The sequence below is a fragment of the Amblyomma americanum genome, chromosome 1, assembly GCF_052857255.1.
Source record: "Amblyomma americanum isolate KBUSLIRL-KWMA chromosome 1, ASM5285725v1, whole genome shotgun sequence".
NCBI classification, from domain to species: domain Eukaryota; kingdom Metazoa; phylum Arthropoda; class Arachnida; order Ixodida; family Ixodidae; genus Amblyomma; species Amblyomma americanum.
Genome location: NC_135497.1, coordinates 406,613,597 through 406,632,827, shown reverse-complemented (window position 1 = coordinate 406,632,827; position 19,231 = coordinate 406,613,597). Strand labels below are relative to the sequence as shown.

At 47.7% G+C, this 19,231-nt stretch overlaps 1 protein-coding gene across 1 annotated transcript; it reads right to left on the bottom strand.

Moving 5' to 3' along the window:
• Positions 1 to 340: 340 nt before the first annotated feature.
• Positions 341 to 2,732, bottom strand: LOC144124113 (uncharacterized). The gene is made up of 3 exons (XM_077656778.1): positions 2,664 to 2,732; positions 2,170 to 2,370; positions 341 to 1,408 (listed from the first exon to the last, which is right to left on the bottom strand). Exons 1-3 carry the CDS (start codon positions 2,730 to 2,732, stop codon positions 341 to 343), a joined length of 1,338 nt encoding a protein of 445 aa, XP_077512904.1.
• Between the last annotated feature and the right edge of the window lie 16,499 nt (positions 2,733 to 19,231).

The following is a 19,231-nucleotide window of genomic DNA, read 5'->3' as shown; positions in this document are numbered from 1 at the left end:
CGGGGCCGATCCGGTAGCCACCGTTCGCAATGTCTACCATGATCCTGGACTTGCGAAGAAAGTCGCGCCCAAGGATCACGGGGACAGTCAGTCCGGGAAGGTGAATAAAGCGAAAGCGCCCCACTTCTCCGTCCCATCTGACCACCAGCTTCGCCGCGCCAGCCGCACGGACGATGCCGCTGGCAAGGCTAAAAGTCGCACGACACTCGCTCAAACGAACAGAACGCTGCTCTAAGAGGGAGGAAACTTCATCTCCAAACAAGGAGGCACTGGCCCCCGTGTCAAGAAGCGCCAGCACGGCATTCGGAGGGAACAGCAATTATCTCGGCCAAGCGTGTACTCATGCCTGACCCCCGACCCCGTTTCCCTGCTGGACGGGCCCACGTGTGCAGAGACGAGAGATATGGCCCAGCTCGCCACACTGAAAGCACCGCACTCCGCGTGCAGGCGTGTTTCCGCGTCTAGGAAATGCCTCCTCCTGCTTGGTGCACCCTGCTGAGCGGCCTTCCGGCCGTTTCGGGAATGTGTCCCTTTGTTCCCTGCCCTGCGAAGAGGTCCGACTTTTGTTCGGATAGCAACTAGCAGCAGCAGCAGCACTGCTTGCACGCCGGTGAAAAGTAAACGGGTCAAGAGCGCGTTCGCTCAATTTCCACTCTTGGCGGGTGTCCGCGCCGACTGCGTACACTGCTTGGGCGGGGGAATCATGGCGCGCATAGGAGAATGCTCCAGTCCACGCGCAGCGCGGCTCCACAGCTTCGCTTGCGGGAGGTGGAGGGCGATAGGCGCCCATGGCGAGGATGTCGCCTTGTATGCGCTTGGCCTCTGCAGCCAGATCCTCCAGGTCGCGAAACCGACCGCCACGCAGGTAGGCCGCAAAGGTGGGATGCGCCTGCCTAACGACTCTTTCGACACGTTCGTCATTTGAGGCGCTCGGTTCGGCGATCTGGAAAAGCTCCTCCATCGTCCGCACATACTCGAGCAATGACTCATCAAGCGCCTGCGTCCGCAGTTCAAGCTCTCGCCGCATCCTACGCTGGTAGTCTACGGGCAAGAATTCCCGACGTAGAGCCGCCTTAAACTCATCGAGCGTGGTTGCTCGGCGACCGGAAAGCCGGTACCACTGCGCTGCTCGCTCCACAAGGGCAACAGGCACGATGCGTGTGAGCATCTCGCTGTCATCCAGCCCTACCGCTGCCTGATAGTGCGTTAGGCTTTCGATGAAGTCAGTTACGCTGACCGTGTCTGCGTAGCCGCGGTATGTTGGGACGGCCACCTTCACCGCCGGCCGCGAGTGCTTGGATGCTTCCAGGGAAGCCTGAAGAGCGCCCGATATAGACTGAATTAGCCGCGTCGCATCCTGCAGCAGCGCCGACGCGTCTGGTGCGGAGCCTTCAGTGAGAGCTCCCGCCTTTTGGGCAGTAGTATGTCCGGGATCCACAAGCAGCTGCGCTCTTTCTTTCGCCTGCCTCGAGTTCTCAGGAGCCTCGGCGCGACCAATTCCTCGCTTTGTCCGAGCGGGCTAGCAGCCTTTTGCTCGATAGTGCGGGCCTCTCTATGTTCCCCATTAGCAAGTGGCGTGCTCGGCAATCTGCCTTCTTCCATCAAGGATTGCAGTCCTCCATTACACAGTTCTACTACAAGCGGGCTCAAACCGGAGCGAACGGGTGTCGAACCTTCCTCTGTTACGCCCGAAAATGCAGCCCATTGGCCTGCTGATTCTGCTCTCCCCGACATTGAAACATCACCGGCGACGATAGAGTTTTCCCACTGGGCGACGCTCGCGAGAAACGTCAAAGGTGACGCCTCCCTAAAACTGGAGTACATGACGCGGCAAGCTGGTCACACCGGTTCTCAGCTCGTTGTGCGTGGCAGCAATTGCACAGGCAGTCACTGCCCCACGTTGGGCGCCAGAAATGTGGGCTCTTCCTTAAATGCCTCCGCGCACGGGGTCAGTACATAGCCTAAGAGTGGGCTTCCTTATATGTCCCGGGGGCGTGCGAAGAGAGAGACCCACTGCGTGGTTCGAGCACCGAGCTGAAAGGGGTCCGGTCTGCTCTTGCCGCGCTCGTGCGCTCTCCATCCAGGAGAACTAGCACGTTCGCAGTACACGTATTTATTGCACAGACAACACAAACACAAGCAATGTATGGTACTCCAACTACTGCGCACCTGGCGTCCACCGCCACCCGACAACGGGCCGCAGCAGATGCGCGCGCGGACACGGGCTGGCGCGCGCAGACCGGTGCGGCGGGAAAACTCTGGTGCGAGCCGCGGCTGCCTCAGGTCAGCGGCGGCTCGGCGGGCTTCGCCGGGCGCTCGCAGGTTCCGCAAGGGCGGTGCGCGAGGCTCTCGGCGTGCGATGTTAGGGCCCTGTGTGACAAGGCACGCGAATGAACGTCGGCAAAGGCCTCGGGGGCAGCGAATAACGGTTGTTCACGTACCTTGCCGCGTGTGTCCGGCCCGTGTTCCGCCCTCGTCGCCCGCCTGTCTCCAACTCCCCCCCAGCCCCCCGCGACCTGCACCGGAGCAAGCACAGCTTTTCGCCTACGTCACGTCCCCGCGGCACAATCAGAGGAGAAGGTAGCACGACACCGCGGAGCGCTGCCGGGATCCCCGCGCGGCCGGAGGGCCCAGCGGGGGTATGGCGGCATACCGAGCCGTACCAGTCCTTCGTTAGCGGACGGGGTTTCGCAGGAGTCGAACAGGAACAGCACGGGCTGCCCTGGAGACATTGCGAATCCCCACATCCCTCTCTCCTTAAGTGCCCGGTCGGTCTGGAAAGCCAGCCGTACACCCGTCGACAACATGCAATGACACTGCATGGACTCCTTCCTGCCAGCCTCTATTCCAGCCCTTCCCCTTACGCGCTACGATAAAAAAAGGTGGATGCTAATATGAATTAATGCAGAACACAGAAATATAACGACAAGGGATAAGCAGACAACGGACGGTAAGATACTGTACGGATGATCAGAAACCAAGTAATGCAGGATAACATTCACTCCGGGTTACAAAATAAATGTTATTGGTTAGCCACTATACAAAGAAAGCTTCTCTTCTGTGGTTGTCCTTTTTTACGCTGTCGTTCATTCCAAGTATGAATCACCAACTAGCCCACCACTTTGTTTTATTGAATTACTTGGGCATTACAGATATCACATAGAAATTTATTATCTACTTTGCTACTTCCCTTCAGTGTCCCTGTAGAGAAACAACAGTTCGCAATTACAGCTTATGATCCACAGATTGCTGTATTACTCCACTGTATTCAAGCCCAGTTGCTAATAGAATCAATGGACGATGATGAGTATCTACAAGAGAGAAGGATGAAGGTGAAGCTGCATATGCACAGGTGTGAAAGATTAATTGTCATACAGCAGTAGCAATAATAATATATCACGCAAATAAAGGCACCAAAAATCTGGTGCATATCATAACTTCATCTTACTAGAGACTTAAGTTGTATCCATCTGCAGTGTGTGCCTCTTGACACATGATTCCCACCTGAAAAACCTAAACCAGCAATGCACATTGAACTCCCTGTAGAACAAAGCGTTCTTTGCTCTGGCATGGTAACATTAAGTATATGGGGAGACAACCAGCTAACTACCGATATGTAGAATTGCTAGAAAAAACAAGGAATTATGGACGAGCAGTGGGAGTTGCTTGCGTAGTTGGTTCACGTTTCATGACAAAGAACAACAGCACAAGGCAAAAATGTAGACGTGGAGGCCAGTGCCCATGTTTGTGGGAGTGGTTTACACAAGTGCTCGAGTCTGTTCTTTATTACCTATTGTTGGCCAGCATTTTATAATGAGTATAAGTTCCGCACTGAGAAATGAGCAGCAATAGAATTCTGAAGTGATCTGAATGACAGATTACACGCAATGGTATAAATCACAATTTACCTCTAAACTTTCCTCGACTCGCCCATCATCGTTGATGGGAAGGCAGCCGAGGAAACTGGAGCTGCCAGTAGGAAATCCATGAGACACCAGGCGACCCAGTTGAAGTGCCTGTCCATCGCAGCTGCCTGGACAAATAAAAATGATGTGAGCTTGAAATGCGTTGCTAAAAACATTTTAAGGTTATGATCACAGCATTTCTCTCAGTGGATGAAGCTTCACTGTACACATTCTCAATGCAAGAATAAAATTTCGTAGATAAGTGTCTAATGCATATGCACAGGTACTGGTGAAATTAATGCATGCAATTTACATTTGCAATGTGGCTAAACTACATCCTGCTAGTTGCTGTTTTGCAATTGAAGCCACGACTATGCATTATGGTTCAACTATTGTCATTCTAGCAATATCTTACTTGGTTAATTTCTAGATTTATTTCTTTCATATATCTTTCCCAGGCTGCACTGTGTATACTTCTTCACAAACAGTGAAGCCTGGTAAAGAAATATGAAATAAATATAGAAATTCAATTAACTACATTGTTGCTCTAGCAGATGGCAAGAAATAGTGACGCGTACAGCAATGCTGTCAGCGCTGCAGCACGCAATTTGCAAATAAAAACGACGAACAACACGTGTGTAACGAGGAAGACGAAGTTTGCATGCAGCGCCGTGCACGCGTGCACGAGCGGAGATTCTAAGTGCTGCGTATGATGCTCCTGCCTGAGGACATTACTCTCGAGTCCTTACTACCTCAACAATGCATTCTCAAGATCGTCTTCGACACTCCAGAACTGTGCGACGACGGCGAAGAGAATCGACGCGTTGCTCCAGCGACAACACACGCTACTGTCGCACATGCGAGGCTGACTTAAGCAGTTCAGCTGCACTATGAAAACAGCGCCAAGAACCCAATGGCACGAGCATCGTTCGGTAAAGGTCGCACTTACCGTGTTTCTTGTTGAGTTTTTTCATTTTCAGCTTCACTTGTTTGCTGGTGTATGGGCCTTGTCCCGGCGGCAGCCCGGCGTTCAGTTCCGCTACAATCACAGCATATATCCGAGCGTTGCGCGTGTTACCGTGTCAGATCCGTGTCAGATCCGTGTCAGATCCGTGTCAGGGTCGCGGTTGTTGAATCAAGCCAGATGACACAACTCTGGGAGGACGAATCGTTCAATGTTTCTGCTGCCCCGGGCGCCGCCATCTTGTCGGTTAAGGTAGCAAACGGTGGTCAGCATGCTCGGTTTGGGTAACTGTGGTTAGGTGGTGTAACTGCAGTTTCGTCTGCCGTGTGAGCGCGGCTAACTATAGTTACGGGGAACCGTAGTTACCTTAACTGTGGTTAAGGTCGCCCGTGTAAATGCGGTATAACGCTGGCAAGAAGCCGGTGCAAACGTAAACGAAGCGACGGTAGCGACCCCCGATAGATGCCTCCAACGTGCGGCGGCGGTAGCTTTCATTTCGGCTGCTGCTAGACCGCACTGCTAGCCACCAGAAATCACGGAGTCTGCGTTTACATCACGCTTCACGTCACTCCATCCTGTGACGTCATAAGAGTTCTCCGGGACGTCATAAGAGCGCGCCGAGTTTGAATGCGAGGGCGGAAAAAAAACTTTTTCAACTTGGAATCCAAATTTCTTTGAAATAAATTCATCTTTCGCTCGCGGACAAGCGGCAACAAAGCCGTGAAATGCCGAACTATCAAATGTTGCTAGCAAGCAAAAAATTGGCAGAGTTCTCTTCAGTGTCCCTTTAACCCTTGTTCCAGTAAAAAACAAATTTCTTTCCCAGTTCCTCGCTAGTCTCCTCGCTAAGCTCTTCTGTTCCGCAAATGATCAGATTATTTCTCCTGCCAATGTTTTCTAAATCGTCTATCTGGTTCTGAACTGTACTAAGCTGCTCCTGAAGTTCCGATATTGCCGATTCCATGTCTTTTACCTTCGTGGCTAAGACATTTAGGCCCGACAACTGTTTCTCAGCGCCATCAAATCGCTTAGTTAAACCGGAAAGTTTATTCTCAGATACGTTTTCAGACGCCTGCAGGCCCCCATTGTTGAATTAATCTGGCTCTGGGCTTCTAGCAATTCCGGTAGCATTTGTTTTTCAATCGGGCTTGGATTTGTTTCAACACCGCCACAGGACAACATATCTTTTGATAATGCGATCACGCAAGAAAGAATACGCTGAACACACAATGGGCAGGGCAGCAGCACTAGAAAGCAATCGTCACTCATGCAGCAATGTGTATAGATTTGGAATCACTAACCTGGATAGGAAAGCAAAAAGGATTGCTTAGCATACTGCCTCGTTTGCTGCTGCCATGTCCACTTTGCTAAAATGGACTGCTAAAATCAGTCAGCGCATTGTTGTGTCTGTGTACAAAAACTAATGTATGCCAAGAGTATTTAGAAAACAATTCAGTAGCGTTTACCACGATAATTACAATAAGTGCTAAGCACATAATGGACTCAGAACGAGGAAATTTTGTAGGTCGCCTAATTACCATCACCCGATGACATTGCGATTGCACTGGGTCTTTTCAATTTCACTGCTTCTAATCTTCCGCCATTTCGTGCGGTTTGCTACATGCTCGTCTGATGACGCTTCCACGCGCACGGATGGAAGATGATAAAGAGAACGCTTTCAAACTACAGCATGAGAGACTGGCGCTTTCAACAACTCTCGTGAACGCGGCTACGTGACGAAGACAATGACATTGCAAGCACAGCACAAGAGCTTGGCAGTTCGTACAGGCAGGATGTTAGGATTTCTCCGAACTGATTGTTCAAATTAGGAAAATGTGTGAACCGACCGACATAAAACCGGCGTGGCATTCCTTGGTGATGCACTCAGTCTTACCTCGCGTGTACTGCTGTAGCTGTTGCTGTCTTTTTGCGATGTGTTTCGTGGCGTATTCTAAAAGTTTTTTTAAATAATTTATTTAATGTAAATATAATATATTTTCAATGTTATAAATGTCAAACTTAAAGAAAAGTTGTGGCGACGGCGTAGTGGTCTGAAGTAGCTGCAGCGGAACTGATTTTTCAGTGCCGCCGCGAGTTCGGATTCCGCTCCTCCAGCTTTGAAATTTATTTCTTTAGTGTCTCCCCCGGTGCGGTACCGGCTTTCCGCTGCAGTGAGGCCCTTATGCGGTCGCTAAAATAAAACTTTATTGAGGCCACGTGAAAATCGAACAGGCTCGCTAAAAAGCAGCATTTGGGCTGAATAATAGTAATCACTAACTCCCGAAGTCTGGAGTGAACGATTCCTGTGGTTGCCGTTTTTGTGCCCTCTTGCTTCCAATCCACCGAAAAGTGATTGTCTGTCTGTCCGAAGCCTGCTTCTAGCACGTGAGCCCCCTTGGTCACGTGACGTTGTGACGTCATCAAAAGCTGCCCATCGGATTGCGAGCAAACTTTTCTTTGTATCCGACGTTGCGTATTGCCCCAGGACGCGTGACACACGCTGCGCAATTCATATATGTGCGCGAAATAATTTTTATTTCATTCTTTATACTGAGCGATTTCAGTTTCGGTTTCTGAGCGCTGGGGTGTGCTGCGACGTTAGATGACGTTTCACGTCACGCTCGCGGCATTACAGGACGTGCTACGTCCGCCGCTATGGTCGAGGGTGGCGCTGGTGAAAAATCTCAAGGTACGCTTACACCTAATAAACATAAATACCCACGAGAGCAGCAGATAGGACAGCCGTCGCCGTAGCTCAGTTGGTAAGAGCACCGGACGCGATATTCGCAGGCCGCGGGTTCGGATCCCACCGGCGGCATGGTTGTTTTTTCTGCTGCTTTATAAGTAATTTTCTTTAAGCGGTTTATTAATCTAATTATTATTATCCCACTGATAAGCACAACACATTAAAAAAATAACGTTCCCCTATGCACCTTGGTTTCGGCGACTGTTAGCTCCCTTCATAGATTTGTCAAACGGGCCCCTCATTTCATTTACCTTGTCTGCTAATAGCTTAACGAGGGTCTCGGTTCTGACAGTCTTGATGCCATAGGTAGCATAAGAGAGCTCTCGCATGGTTTCCGCCCTCGCCGTTAGATGACGTTCCAGGTCACGCTCGCGGTATTACAGGAAGTGGTAAGTCCGCCGCTATGGGCGAGGGTGGCGCTGGTGAACACTCTCAAGGTGCGCTTACACCCAATAAACATAAATACCCACGAGAGCAGTAGATTGGACAGCCTTCGCCGTAGCTCAGTTGGTAAGAGCACCAGACGCGATATTCGGAGGTCGTGGGTTCGGATCCAACCGGCGGCATGGTTGTTTTTTTTCTGTTGCTTTTTAAGTAATTTTCTTTAAGCGATTTATTATTCTAAGTATTATTATCCCACTGATAAGCACAACACATTAAAAAAAATAACATTCCCCTATGCACCTTGGTTACGGTGACTATTAGCTCCCTTCATAGGTTTATATATATATATATATATATATATATATATATATATATATATAGAGAGAGAGAGAGAGAGAGAGAGAGAGAGGGGGGTGGAAATGAGGGGCTCCTTTGACAAACTTATGGAGCCAAGAGTCATCGAAACCAACGTGCATAGGGGAATGTTAAATTTTTTTATGTGTAGTGTTGATCAGTGGGATAATACTTCGATTAATCTATCGTGTAAAGCAAATTACTTATAAAACAGCAGAAAAAACAACCATGCCGCCGGTGGAATCCGAACGCACGACCTCCGAATATCGCGTCCGGTGTTCTACCAATTGACCTACGGCGACGACTGTCCAATCTGCTGCTCTCGTGGGTATTTATGTTTATTGGGTGTAAGTGAAACTTTCTGCTGCTTTATAAGTAATTTTCTTTACGCGATAGATTAATGGAAGTATTATTATCCCACTGATCAGCACTACATATAAAAAAATTTGAACATTCCCCTGTGCACCTTGCTTTCGGTGACTTGGCTCTCGACGCTAACATGCTCGTAAGTATTGAAGGTGAATTGAGGGAGGTCTTCGCTGTCGGCAACGGGTCCTATGTCATTTTGGGAGAAAATGACGCTGAAATATACGCGACAGCAGGTAAGTTTCTGTGTTTTTTGTTGTACCTGCTACTTGTAACAGATAGCTAAGCCGTCCGTGTGCGTGCGAGTTCACACAAAAGTTTTTTTTTTAGACGGCGCAACAATGGTGTGTGGGCTCTTGGAAAAATACGGGCAGGGCAAATCGCGGGCGTGTTTTGCCGGCGACGGTACCTCTGCCTGTAGCGCTATAGCATGCAGGCAGATGCTGGTGGTTCGCCGCTGCCTGGACATTAATTCTGCAGCGGCTACAGGGATGCCGGGGCTCACGCAAAGCAGCGAGGTTGCTTTTAAACTGCTTATAAAGAGCTAAATGAGCGAGGCAGGCTCTCGACGGTAATTTGTGGGCGCCCCCTATAGGCGTCGGAAAATATGCAGGGCCTTGAAGCGCGCCGAAAGTTCTTCGAACGGCTATCTAGATAGTATGAAGAGCCTCATGAATTCGAAATACAAGTAGCAATAGCAACCACGCTTTTACAGTACTTCGGAATTCGGCTGCAGTCGGTCCAAACAAGTGAGTTGCGGCAAGGACAGCACGGAGTTGGTTTCCTGGTATTCACTGTCGTAAGAGTATAACTACTCCATAATAAGGAACTGTGTGGTGTCCCCGTCGTCGACCAAGGCCAACTCCATGGACAACGCAAGTCTCGTTATGCACGAAAGCGACCGCACACAAAAAACACACGCGAGAACTGCACCACTGAACACTTCCACGGCGAGCAAACGACAAGAGCTGCCTGCACGCGCTCGATTGAAAATTGTCGCACATAAGGTGCGGCGCTGCTCACTCTGTGCACCTGCACCAGAAAACTGGTTCTGCACTGCGCTGGCACTAGCGACACATTTTCAGGACTGGTGCCGTGAACCAGTTCTGAATCGAATAAAGCTTGTATGTGCACAACTTTCCTGCACCTCCTTCGCGGACGGTGGCAAGGTTCCTTGCACCACAGCGACACCACGGCTGCACGCAAATCAATCGCGGACAGTGGTGCAGGGGGCGCTGTGAATCGAGGGCTTTGGTGCAGCGCACCGTGAACCGGTGCCGGCGGTGCAGAGAACCACGGCTGAATCGAACAAAGCTACGGCGAAAAGTGCGCCAAAACGAAAGGCGCCAGCATGGAGCAAAGCCGACTTCATTACGGTACAGTTTACGGATAGCTAGCCAGACGAGCGCTCGAACCAACGTTGACTGACCTAGAAGCAAAAAAGAGCAAAAACAATACCGGTCCGCCGGCAAGCCCGCGGACTGAAATAGGTGCTCGCCTTTTTCACTCTGTCCGCGGTCCCGGGCGCACTATTCCGTTGGCTTGTAGACCATGGAGCTGTAGATACAGAAGAGCACGCAGGATTGGCTGTCAGCGCCGGTATGTCATGTCCGGCGCTCTGTCACATTTGTAAAAAAATTTTTGCGAATGTTGCGGATTATTTTTACAAGTTAGGTTTCCTACAAGATAAAATAGTTTCTAAGCAGCACATATTAGAGCACAGCGCTTGTTGTCATGACAACGGTTGGGACGCCACCGCGGACGTCTGCTTGCAAATGGCGCCGCTCTGCCAAGCGTCGACGCGCGCTTCTCGGTTGCTTCCGCCTTGCGCACGGTCTTTTTACTTCGCAAGCACGGTAGGCACAAACGGTAAATGGAGTTCCATTCTGTGCATTTATGTGACCTAGGGTGTGTTTAACCACAAACAGCTAGGAAAATGGTACAGGCAGAGATGGCAGCTGGATACATTCGGCCGTGCCGTGTCCAGCAGGTGCAGAAAAACGATGCGACAAGCAGCCACAGCTGTGCTGTTCATAAACAAAACATAAAATTTGACCTTAATTAAGTTCCGCAACACTATGCAGAGGCACGCATGCTACCAGATCCCTTCTTTCTGCACATAAGCAACAGTGATGACGGCTGCGCCCTTTACAACGTGTCGCCAGTGGCTCTTGGAGAACTGTGCAGCTTTGTTCGTTTCGCAGTCACACGTGTTCATTGTGGTGCAAAATGCAGTGTATTGACGTTTGTCATAGCATCTTACGTACTGTTTCCGGCAGTGCATAGAATTTTTGCATTTTCAGTAAGACAGCTGCATTGACTTTCACTGAAGAGAAATCAATTTCATATATTTCCCCTAAAGCGCTCAAGGGATACGATCTAATGTATGCTAATGAGTTTAAATACCTCGGTGCTACTTTCATGACTAACCCGAGCTGGCATAATCATATCAGCATTATCTGCAATGAAGCACTTCTGCTGCTTAATTAGGTGCTTGAAAGATAAATGATCCTATAAACAACGCAGGCCGACAACTTATAAAACCCCGAAACCCCCCCCTATGTATTGCCCAAACGGGCAATTAGGGCAAATAAATGAAATTAATAATATGAGACATTGTTAGCAATTTCCTAAAAGCTATCAGATGCAATAACCACAAACATGCATGTGATAGACTAATTACATTGGCCAAAATGGACCATTAATCAAGCACCTATCTCATTGATCAATTCTAGTGCACAAATTACCAGGTATACTGACCTACCGAGCATGGTTCTTTTTCCGTCTTGTTATCTTTTGGGCACACTGTCGACGTTAGGAATAACTGACTATTTGCTTGCATGCATTGTTGCCTAAGAATTTTTGAAGGAAATACTTAATCACGTAACTTGTCGCTGCTGTTTTATTATAATGCCTTGTATCCGTCCTTTGTCAAGCCTTACAAAAAGAGAAAGTTTTTCTGAATAAAAAAAATGGGAATGCATTTATGCTCTTCAGGCTGTCTGTGCGTACTTCTTGGGATTCCAGGTGTGACAACATAAACAAAAAATGGCCATACCATTGCTTCCTCCATTTTGGTAGACTGTGCACTTAAAATTTGCTGTTCCCATGTGATGTCTCTCCAGTGTGAAATCTTAGGAGCGATTCCTTCGTTTCATGATCCTCAAAGTTATAGCTTTGCTTACGTGGCACGAAACCAAAGCGTATTGCTTTCAGATGCGGTCCAAATGCAACAATGAAGTTTGGGTAGCAGAGATGCTGGGAGTGCCTTATAGCTACAAGAATACCTTGCAGACTGCTCACTGCTGCAAGATGCCACGAGGTCTTCATCCTGCCTGCATGCAATATAGTCACTTGATCACTAAAAGAAGGGTGCTGCTGGGAACAAGTAAAAACACCGACAAATCCAAACGCCTGATGATTAGCTGCCACATAGTGCGTAAGGTTGGCTGATTCATTGTTTAGTTTTGAAACATTTGCGTCACCAAACAGCGAAACTATACTTCTTGAATTTCTTTTGTACGGCAGCCAGTTTGGAAGATGTGTAGCTGGTCCCATTTTAGTTCCTCTTGGCACATTTTCTTGGCACTTTTCAATGTGCTGGCATTGTCCAAATGCACGTTGATATGTTTTTCTGGCTTTATGCTTCAGTGAAATTAATATTGGTTAGTCAGGCTTCATTCAGCCTTTTTGGTGCCGTATTTCTGAAAAGCCTTCCCTTCATTCTTGCATATGCTGTTCCAGAGTATATGGTGCCTGGAGATCGCGAAAGTTGTGAAAAAGACAGAATCTTTGAATATATGGAATAAACATGTGAGGGGTCAGGAGTCTGTAACATTTTGCATCAGCACTCAGGAAAGGAAAACTTACAAGGTTTGAACACCTCAGTGGTAATGGGACATTATTAGCCTAGGCGCACGCACATTACTGTGGTTCAGGATTGCTGTCTACAATAAGTGTCTTCAGCATTTTGTAGTGACAGCTACATTATGGTAGCATTTCGAGCCTTCAGCAAGGCGGGGCCTTGGCGGTGGCGGCGCTGCTGCGCCACTACGCTGTCACGTGGTGCGGAGCAGCTGCCGGCGGCGTGGCACCATGGCTGATCCCATGATTCGTCACGTGGTTGGTCACGTGACCAAGTTCCACTCTGCCAGCTGTAGCTATCGCGTCACTCCGGGTTTAACCAAAGCTAAACCACCGGCAATTTTTTTAATGCTGGTGTGCAACCATTCCAGGCTAAAAGTTACCCAAAGTCCTGATTGGAGAAGGCTCTATAGACCTTTGCAGTAAGAGCTCCCCGGGAATTGCTATAATGCGCTGTGGACTGTCGTGTGCACATTGTGCTAGCACGGTGGAAGGCAGCGGAACCGGTCTGAGAATGTTCCAGCGGGGAGGCATTTCGACGTCTCCCTTGCCTGATGCAAAGGTCTATAGGGGCATAGTAAGTGCAGCTTAAATTTGCATTTTCAAGGATGCTGCTGTAAGGCAAAAATGGCATCAGTCACTCTGAATGAGATTAGTGTTGATTTTTAGAGAAACACAACATACCATTATATACGCACTTGGCCAGTTTGTACGCTAATCGTTGCGTGCTTTCAGAGTTTCTGTGCACCTAAATCGCTGCATGCGTCAACCCCCAGCATCTCTTATCCCACCTTATTTTGTTACTAATCACACTAATTGCTTATAACAGACTCCCTATTTGGCCTGTCAATAATTGAATTCAGGTATTTTCTGAGGGGCTGCACATATGCACTCTCTTTGTATGCATGTCATGCAGGAAAGGATGGAAGCTAAGACACGTGGGGTTCTTCAGCATTTTAAGCCGATGCAGTTTCTCAAGTGGTACAAGGCTTGAAAACTCTTGCAATATGAAGAGTCATTCAAGTAACCCATGCATTATGGTGATGGATTTAGTTGTCCAATAAAATGGGATCTTGCAGTACTGCTGAAGGTTTAAATGGCTGTTTATTCAGTGCAAAAAATTGCAATCACAGAAACATCTTGTAGAAATAAGGGTGTTCTTGAAAGAGATCTGTTTTCCGCTTGAAAAACAATCTTGCTGGAAAAGAAAAAGTAACAACACAATCAGCCACAGTAAACTTTGTCCACACATGGGCAAAAACTTGAGAGTCCACTATGTATGCTCTAGTACACCTTTATAACAGTTTAAAATGGATATTAATTCATGGAAGCCCAGCAGCCAAAGGACATACATACAGTTGCACTTGTGTGCACCACATCGGCATCAGGATTTCTTGCCAGTTTTAAAAAGGTCAGAGTTAGTCTCTGTTAGTATTTTTTTTCCGCAAAGACATGTCAGAATTTCTCCTCACGAGTGCAATGCATAATTTTTGGGGAGAAATGCGCACTAGTGCCGTTTACGCGCAAACCCATGGCAAACTACAGTGTAATGATAAATGGCCAAAGGATACGACGGGTTCGATCGTACAAGTTTCTAGGTGTCATAATCGACAGGGACTTTTTCATGGAGCCCACACGTATCATACGTGAAAAAACGGTTGACAGGCATCTGCCACCTGTTCAAGTTTTTCGCTGGCAAGACCTGGGGAATGTCGCCTAGTGCCATGCTACATCTGTACAGGGTGCTTTTTCTAGGATTTCTGCGATACAGCTTGCCAGTAATAAACAACACAGGCAAAACGAATCTACGCACAATACAAAGTCTTCAGGGTCAAGTGCTCCGGATCTGTCTAGGCCTGCCTCAGAGTGCTTCAACAGTGACTACGATAGCAATCGCTAGAGACCACCTTGTCAAGACCCACATTAAAATTGAAGTACTCAAGACCCATATAAGGCATCTAGCCAGGAATCCTCGTCACCATTTAGCCTCTCTACCAGCGGACAAGCCGCACACATCTTTCAACCAAACGATAACTGCATATAATGAATCATTGCCAGCTTGTTTCACTCCGGCTGCGAGACCTTCGATCCCTCCATGGTGCCTCGCTCAGCCAAAAATCAACCTCGCAATACCTGGTATCTCGAAAAAAGTTGATCTGTCATCACCAGCCCTTAGACAGCTCATGCTACTACATTTGTACGAGAACTACCGTGACTCAACGCATATTTACACTGATGGATCTGTCCTTCCAAGCAGCTCCGCGGCGGCAATCGTCATTCCAGCGAAAGCTACAACAATCAAATTTAAGACGACCCACGCGACAACATCAACGGCAGCCGAGCTCGCAGCGCCCTTAACTGCCCTTCATCACATTGGTGATGAACCGCCACACAAATGGACAATATTCTGCGATTCGAAGGCGGCACTGCAGTCTCTACTGTCACCTCTACGACGCGGACCGCATGAACAACTAATCTTCCATATTACAGAGACGTTACACCATATAAGGGATGCCGGCCATGAAATAACGTTCCAGTGGCTTCCAAGTCACTGCGGGATTATCGGCAATGAACGGGCGGATCACGCTGCCCGCTCAGCCCATACTTAGGAGCGCCACGTCCCAATTCCTCTTTCTAGAACTGACGCGGCACGGAAGCTCCGCCTACTTGCTCGGCAGTGCACCGAGTCGCAATGGAATGAGCCACATTTAAGAAATACGCGACTGTACTAACTTGATCCAACATTAAGTCTTCGAGCGCCATCACAGCTTCGCCGTAGAGACGCCACGCTTTTATATCGACTTTGGTTGGGTGTTGCCTTTACTAAAGCCTATGCCTTCCGCATAGGGATGACCGACACCCCAACCTGTGACTACTGCGGCCATGAAGAATCAATTGGCCATATATTGTGCTCCTTCCCACAGTACAGTCCACAGAGGGCATGCCTTAGCCACGCACTTGACCAACTGGGCGACCAACTGCTATCCGAAAAAAGAATTCTACAACATCGAAAGGACCTACCGTCGCAGAAGAAGGCCGTGCAAGTGCTTTTGCGCTTCTTACAATCTACCGGCCTGTGTGAAAGACTTTAACTGGAACGCCTTGTGTGTGTGTGTCTCCATGTGTGCACGTTCCTTTTTTTGCGTTTTCCTCTCTGTCATCTTTCTAACCCCTATCCCCCATCCTCAGTGTAGGGTAGCAAACCGGAGACTCACATCTGGTTAACCTCCCTGCGTTTCCTTTTCATTCTCTCTCTCTCTCTCTCTCTCTTCAGTCGAAATACAAATAAGTGTAAAGAAATAAGGAATAAAATGTTTGGTCTTATGATGCCTTGGAAGTTGATAATGTATTTTTCTGGAGCACTGGCATTGCCAGCCAGGCTGCTGAACACTTGGTGACAGTTCAGTTCAGATACACAACATATACTCTGGTTGCATTTTTTGACGATTTAATAAAAGCAACGCAGGTGTATATGACTTCATGATTATGTGCTGCTTCATAGTGTTTCATAAGAGTGATAAGTGCAACAGAATGACAAAAACACAAGGTGTGCAGGGCCAACAAAAATGGTCAATGACCATTCTGGAAATAATTCAGAGACTGGGCCAAGCATCATCAGCGATTGTGATTGCCCAGAAGAGAATGAAGAGGCCCAAGATGGCTAACATAACCATTTCAGCCATCCTCTCGTCAATGCAAGCAAGGGCCTGCTATGTAGACCTCACCATACGATGGCAGTGTCCCCTGTTAGGGCAGCTTTGCTGTGTAGCAGCAATGTCGTTAGGAAAACAGCATAACTGCAAACTCGACCTCACCACACGAATAAGTGCCCCCGGTAAAGTGGCTTCACCACAATGCGGCAATGTAGCTCGGAGAATGAGTACGTCAAACTTGCAACTGCTGAAAATTATATGTACGATACCAAATCTGTTCAAAATTTCCTTAAAAAAAACCTCTGGGAGAAAAGATTGGGCAATCACTTAGAAGAAAAAAAGGGGTGTGACGAACTTCTTTTTTATGCAATTCTGGAATGTGCTGTCTCTACTTCTGGTTTAAAGGGTTTAAGGTCCTGTAGTGACTCAGGCAATGAAGGGCACCATAGTGGAGGGCTCCAGGTAATTTCTACCACTTGAGCCTCTAGCGTTTCGCCTCCGTTGAAATGTGACTGCCACGGCCGGGATCGAACCCACATCTTTCGGGTGAGCAGCTGAGCACCATAACCACTGAACCACGGCGGCAGCCACTACCAATCTTGGGAGCATGAGTGGGACATTGATAACTGGGACCTGGCCACTGCTCCTCGTACGAAGTGGAGGCAGTGCATTCTACAAAGCAATTCAGCGTGTCATGTATGTAAAGTTTGCACAGTGCTGTTTCTCTGAATCTATCTCGTTTTTCGGTGGCAGCTATCTCTATATCTGGTCTTATTATGTGCAATTTCTCCTCTGTTTCTGCATTCCATTCCTTCGCCACTGTCTGTGAACTGTGCTCCTGATATGTGGTCTGAGGCACTGGTGCGGCATTTCATTAATATCAATCTAGCTTCGGAGAGACGCTGAGAAAGTGGGTCTCTAAGCTTATTCACAAACCCGGTACCCAGCAGACTGCGATTTTCAGTTTTGATTTATTCGCTGACATGAAGCAGTTTAGGAGGGTACTAATTACTGGGATGTTATGGTACCATCCAGAAGACCGAGCAGTTGCACTTAAAGAGTCTGTGTACTGAGAGAGGTTGATAGTCCCTTGCCTAGGACATGTCTTACAGCCAGGAGGATGCCATAATATTCAGCAGTAAATATGCTTGTGTATGTATTCACTGTTGTTGGTTTGGAGAAATGAGGGCCGTGAACCACACATTACACTATCAAGGACTTGGAGGCATCATTATAAAACTCTATGCATCGATACCTTGCATGCAAAGAAACGGGGTGCTGCTTTATGGCAGACAGAAGCCTGTGTTTGCCCTTTAAAGAATTGATGTCTTGCTGTCAACAGGATGTGTTTCCCAGGGAGCAGTTAAGTTGATAAAAAAAGGTTTGAACATTGAAGAGCGGTATGTTCAAGCACTCGACAAACGTGGTCACTACGTTGGGAATTGTGACATTACAGATGATTGCCTTGAAAACAGCTGTCATAATGAGCTCGTCATGTTCCTACCTTTGCTCTATAGCTCAACAACGGCCTCGGTTCTGGCAGTCTTAATGCCATACATGGCTTTAAAGTGTTCCTGCACAGCTGCCAGCCGTCACCGTTCGGTCACGTTCCACGGGGCACTTGCAGTACCATTCTACATCCGCCGCTATGGAGAGGGTGGCGATGATGAAAGCTCAAGGTTAGGTTACAAGCAATACAAATGCATTCGTAAGCAGAAGGCTAGACAGCTGCGACCATAGTTAACTTGGTAGAGCACTGTATGCGACATACGGAGGTCATTGGTTCAGACCCCACTCACAGTATGTAGTTACTTTTTTTCTACTTGCCAGCCAATTATCTTTCATTTAAAACATATGGCCTATGTAACGCTTTTGAACTCGTGTGAACATCGGTCAACTTCGAAATACAAGCCACCAATGGGGCTAAATAAGAAAGCACTGGTGGCCAGACGGTGTCCGGTGTGATGCACTGGGTTGAGCATCTTTAAGGCAGGCCTCAACACTGGCTCATACTCTACTGACCTACAGTTAATATGTGATAGGACGATATCAAAACAGCAGCTAATTTTGGTCGGTACTTCAAGGAGGGTGCAAGAGGATTTTTTAGCAGGTTCAATGCTTTCATACAATTTAGCTGTAATCGCATGGTATGTGTCACGAAAGTAAGCTTTCTATCAACTACAATGACAAAAGGCGCCCTTTGTGGTTTCTAAGTGGAAATTTGTAGCCCCTTTGAAATGCGACGCTCTGCCCATTCAGCGAGACGTTGGGGTCATGCCTAATGCCGCACTGTTTTGAGAACACAGACAGTCTTGTCGCTGTTAATTTTAAATCTATTTTCACCTACCCACCTACACTGTAAAAAAAAAATGCTCCGCAGTACAGAGAAACCCACTGGTAATGCGTTGCCGGAGGGTTTTCCGCAACATGAGGTACGGACTAAATGTCAGAAACAGACTCCGTAAGACGACTGTCACATTCTTGGTAACGGAAAGTTACGCCATGCTATGCACGAGACCGAAATCGTTTTTTCACAACGAATGCTTATGTTTTGTTCTTATTGAAGTTTCCGCAATGTGTATGCATACGTCCTCCGTTCACTCGGAAGTCATTTCATCTAGAGCGGAAATTATCTGTATTGTAATTATGTACTTTCTGTAGTACATGAACATGCGTCTTCGTATAGCTTCTGCCCGCAATGTTCACTGCAGATATAGCCGTCCAGGTGCCGAAGAAATAAGTATTATGTACAAGGCTTTCCTTTACACATATTATGTAGTGCATACGTACAAAGAATGCAGCTTAGAATGAAAGAGTGGTAAGTGTTTGGGTGAGTACAAGTACATACGTTTTATTTTCATGGCAAACTACACACATTGTACATCTGCACATTGCTGTCGGATCCATCTGAAAAGCATAAAAAAATCCTCATTTAGTGGTCACACAACACCAAATATAAGTTTCACAAATACATTTCAACCATCCGCTATTGAAC

What these genes read in the sequence shown, in the direction of transcription:
- LOC144124113 (XM_077656778.1), bottom strand. Translation starts at nt 2,732, where the DNA reads ATGTCTCCAGGGCAGCCCGTGCTGTTCCTGTTCGACTCCTGCGAAACC. An exon ending in CGTCCGCTAACGAAGGACTG is followed by an intron (nt 2,371 to 2,663) that starts GTACGGCTCGGT and finishes CTTGTCACACAG; the next exon opens with GGCCCTAACATCGCACGCCG. An exon ending in CGGGTGGCGGTGGACGCCAG is followed by an intron (nt 1,409 to 2,169) that starts GTGCGCAGTAGT and finishes ACTGCCCAAAAG; the next exon opens with GCGGGAGCTCTCACTGAAGG.